General features: G+C 43.1%; 1 protein-coding gene across 1 annotated transcript; it reads right to left on the bottom strand.

The window, feature by feature from the left end:
• LOC109229847 lies at window positions 833-3,007 on the bottom strand. Its single transcript, XM_019395399.1, has 3 exons — window positions 2,957-3,007; window positions 1,611-1,743; window positions 833-1,230 (listed from the first exon to the last, which is right to left on the bottom strand). Exons 1-3 carry the CDS (start codon window positions 3,005-3,007, stop codon window positions 833-835), a joined length of 582 nt encoding a protein of 193 aa, XP_019250944.1.

Consider the following 4,838-nt stretch of genomic DNA (forward strand, 5'->3'; position numbering starts at 1 on the left):
TACTGGACTTTGTCGTTGTTCGATATGCCCAAAGGACTTCGGGCAAAATTTCTCTCCATTTCCCCTTAGCGTCGTTCAACCTTTTCTTTTAGTTTTGAATATGGTCTTGTTCATGGATTCGGCCTGTCCGTTCCCACTAGGATGATATAGCATAGATAATATCCTTTTTATTTTGTGATCCTCGAGGAACTTTGTTACTTTGCTGCTGATAAATTATTTTTCATTATCGCACACTATCACGGCGGGCATCCTGAATCGGCATAAGATGCTGATAAATCCTGTGCTCAACCCATTTAGAGAAATAGTCAGTCATAAATAAAATGAACTTAGCTTTACCTAGGTCCGATAGCAGAGGACCAACGATGTCCATCCCCCATTTCATGAATGGCCACAGGGATAGGACTGAATGAAGTTGCTCTCCGGGTTGGTGGATCATCGGCGCATACCTTTGGCATTTGTCACATTTTCGAATGAACTCCTTAGTATCTTTTTCCATACTATCCCAATGAAATCCTGCTCTGATGTCTTTGTGGACTAGTGATTCAGCGTCGGAATGGTTCCCATAAGTGCCTTCATGGACTTCTCCTAGAACATAATCGGTGTCCCATGGTCCCTGACATACTAGTAATGGTCCATCGAATGTCCATCTATATAATATTCCATCTTCAGCCAATGTGAATCGAGCATCTTTTGTTCGTAGGGCCCTCTATTCTTTAGGGTCCGATGGGAGCTTTCCGTTTTTCAAGTACTCGATATATTAATTCCTCCAATTCCGAGTTAAGCTTGTGGAGTCTATCTCAGCATGATCTTCTTCGATCACGGATCTCAAGAGTTAAACGATGGTGCTCGAGCTGATTTCGTCTTCCTCGACTGATGACTCCAAATTTGCAAGAGCATCGGCTTCACTGTTCTGCTCACGAGGTACGTGCTGTAAGATCCATTCTTTAAAACGGTGCAAAGTCACATGTAGCTTGCCTAAATACCTTTGCATTCTACCTTCTCGAGCCTCAATGGTTTTGTTTACTTGGTTTACTACCAGCAAAGAGTCGCACTTGGTTTCAATGACTTCCACCCCCATGCTTTTATCTAGTTCGGGACTTGTAATTATGGCCTCGTAATCGGCCTCATTGTTAGTCAACTTAGCAGTTTTGATGGATTGTCTAACAGTGATGCCCGTGGGCGGCATTAACACGATGCCTATCCCGGACCCCTTCACATTCGAAGCGCCATCTGTGAAAAGGGTCAAAAACCCCCTATTGATGCACCTAATTTTAATAAGAGATCCTTATCGACTTCGGGTACGAGGTTTGGCATGAAATCGGCCACGAAGTTTGCTAAAATTTGAGACTTGATGACCGTTCGGGGTTGATATTTGATATCGTACCCACTGAGTTCGACGGCCCATTTGGCCAATCAACCCGACAGTTAGGGCTTATGCAAAATATTTCGAAGTGGGTAAGTGGTTAATACACATATGGGGTGATATTGAAAATACGGTTTTAGCTTCCTAGAGGCGCTTATCAGTGCAAGTGCCAATATCTCTAAGTGTGGATATCTAGCTTCTGCTTCTCCTAGAGTTTTACTTCCATAATAAACAGGGAATTACGTACCTTGCTCTTCTCGAACCAGGACACCACTTGCCGCAATCTCTAAGACTGCCAAGTACAAAGAGAGTTTTTCATCTGCCTTTGGAGTATGGAGCAATGGTGGGCTCAAGAGGTATCGCTTAAATTCTTCAAACGCCTGTTGGCATTCCGGGGTCCAGGCAAAATCGTTCTTCTTTTTGAGTAGGCGAAGAATCGATGACTCCGATCCGACGATCTCGATATGAATCGACCTAAGGCAGCTATCCACCATGTCAGCCTTTGCACGACTTTAACGCTGTCCACGATGGTGATGTCTTCGATAGCCTTGATTTTATCGGTGTTGATCTTGATCCCCCGATTCGACACCATGAAGCCCAGGAACTTGCCCGAACCGACCCCGAAAACGCATCTCTCGGGTTTGAGCTTCATGTTGTATTTTCTTAGTATCTCGGATGTTTCCTGCAAATGAGTCAAATTGTCCTCTGCGCGTAGGGATTTTACTAGCATGTCATCAATATATACTTCCGTTGTCTTGCCTATCTGTTCTTCAAACATTTTATTTACTAGGCGTTGGTAGGTAGCTTTAGTGTTTTATAGCCCGAAGGGCATTCATTATAACAATATGTTCCATACTTGAATAAATGAAGTCTTTTCTTAGTCTTCCGGGTTCATTTAAATTTGATTGTACCCGGAATAGGCATCGAGAAAACTAAGGATCTCGTGGTCGGCCTTGGCGTCGATCATGCGATCGATGTTAGGAAGTGGAAAAGAATCTTTGGGACATGCCTTGTTTAAATCCTTATAATCTACAGACATCCTAAGTTTGTTCCCTTTAATAGGAACTACTATTACATTGGCTAACCATTCGAGATATTTCACTTCCCGAATGGACCCTATTTTGAGAAGTTTAGTTACCTCGTCCTTTATGAATGCGTGCTTTACCTCGGAATGGGGCCTTCTCTTTTGTTTCACCAGTCTGATCTTTGGGTCAAGGCTTAGTTGATGTGTTGTTATCTCCGGCGGGATCCCTGTCATGTATAAGTGGGACCAAGCAAACCAAACTATGTTATCAATAAGAAATTGAATAAGCCTTTTCCTGAGTTCGGGGGTTAATCCCGATCCCAAGTATACCTTTTGCTTGGGCAAGTACTCAATCAATATAACATGTTCCTGCTCTTCGACCGTTGATTTGGTGGTGTCGGAATCATCGGGAACAATAAAAGTTTGAGGGTTCAAAAATCTTCCTCTTCCTCTACCATTTCCCGTTTCTCCGATTCGGTCGAGGCTGGTGGCGGTGATTGCTACTTGGCTTCCTGTTTACCCTTGATTCCTGATCCTTCCGATGTTGATAGCACCGATATCGATATTACCTGATTGACCGCGAACATTTCTTTTGCAGCATGCTGTTCCCCGTACACCATTTTTACCCCGTCTAACATTGGGAAGTTCATCATTTTATGGAGAGTCGAAGGGACTGCCCTCATGTTGTGGATCCAAGGCCTCCCGAGCAGGGCGTTGTACATTCCAAGGAGCTCTTAATTGGTAATCCTCAACCCTGATCTTCGATTGGCACCGATTGTGTACATCTGCCCAAGTTACCGCCAGATATTCGATTAGATTTTGCTTCATCTGATGTGATGCTATCGAACTTCGTTCATTCAATCCCTGAGTGAAAGCTTGAACGGCCCAATAATCTGTGACCGGTGGCCACTCCATACATTCCATTTGAAATCGGGATACAAACTCCCTCAATATTTCATTATCCCTCTATCATACTTTGAAAAGGTCTGATTTCCTTGTCGCAACCTTTATGGCTCCGGCATGTGCCTTTACGAAAGAGTCTGCCAATATAGCAAACCAGTGGATGGAATTTGGTGGTAAATTGTGGTAACAAATCATTGCTCCCTTCATTATTATCGGATCGGTCCCCGATTCGTTACCATTCGACCACTCTAGCACTGGCTCGGTACGATGAGTGATTTCTGGCTCGACCCTACTCGGAGCTCTATGTTGATTTTGTAGCTGAGCAATATCGGCTTTCTGAGCCTGTAGAATCTCTAATATCACTTGGAGACTGACTCCTCCATCTCCTCTTCCCTGTGTACCTTGGCCACCAGATCGGTCTTCTCTGCGTACACTCCCTTCGGGGTCCGCGCCTAGGTTCGTATTTAAAGCAACGTGCGAACTAACATCAACTGGATTGAAAATCGGTGCTTCCCCGAGATTAGCCTGTGGCACCTCGGCTCCTAGAACAATTACATTATAGTTTTCTTCGTGCAATCCGAGGCCATTGTCACTATATGTGGGTGCATTTTGTGCGTTTGACCTGTTTTAACCTGAGAGCAAAGATACTTGACAAGGACAAGCGTAAAATAATGTGTGTTATCTGAATCAACACCAAACAATCACTATTATCCTTAGCCCCACGGGGGGCGCCAAACTGTTTACCCTCAATTCGGATAACAATTAAACTTATATTGTGGTTTTAAGGATATGTGATTTCAGCCAATACCAATTATTAAGCAAGTAAATAAATGAATAAATTAGAGAATAAAATAAATCTAAAAAGTATGCTAGCCAGGTCTCGACCTCGACTCGGGATAGTCTCGAGGTGGAATAGTACGAACAATAAATGATAAAGCAAGTCTGATGAGCAGTAAGTGTAATAGCAGCAATGTAACGAATGTATATATTCTTCTTAGTGAACAAATGATGATTACAAATGAATAGGATCCCTCTTTTATAATAGAGAAGTCCTAAATAAGGTACACTTCTTATTATAATAGGAAACCATATTAACATCTGATTAACCGACGTGGATTGATCCGTTCCGAGATTCACGCCACGATCCTCAACCAATCGCGAATATCTCGCCTTTTCCGTTATCAAGCTATATTGATGTCACTCAGAGTCTGTCTCTTTCTGGCTGCGATTGACGTCGACCTTGGTCCGAAAAGAGGCTTCAATTCTAGACTCGACGTCCTAGCTCCTTGACACGACATTCCCATCTCGAGCGTACGACGAAATTGGGTTGCCCCGATTTCTACCTTATTCAGCCACAAACTATAAATTTGATGTACACACAACAAGTTCGAACATCAGTGAAATACTTGTGCCAAGGTGGTTAAAAGTATTTGTATTCATGTATAATGGGTATAGGGTTACGTTGGAGATTTAGCAATAAGTAGGACATCTGACTGCTATTATAGTTCCATGTTAATTAGGAAAAAGTCTTTTCTGACGACCCGACAG

Source organism: Nicotiana attenuata, chromosome 7 (assembly GCF_001879085.1).
Source record: "Nicotiana attenuata strain UT chromosome 7, NIATTr2, whole genome shotgun sequence".
NCBI classification, from domain to species: Eukaryota; Viridiplantae; Streptophyta; class Magnoliopsida; order Solanales; family Solanaceae; genus Nicotiana; species Nicotiana attenuata.

Coding starts and splice junctions, on each gene's coding strand:
- LOC109229847 (XM_019395399.1), bottom strand. CDS start 3,007: ATGGTGTACGGGGAACAGCATGCTGCAAAAGAAATGTTCGCGGTCAAT. Junction 1,744..2,956: donor AAATGTTCGCGGTCAATCAG/GTAATATCGATA, acceptor GAATGCCAACAG/GCGTTTGAAGAATTTAAGCG. Junction 1,231..1,610: donor CCTGGTTCGAGAAGAGCAAG/GTACGTAATTCC, acceptor CCCTTTTCACAG/ATGGCGCTTCGAATGTGAAG.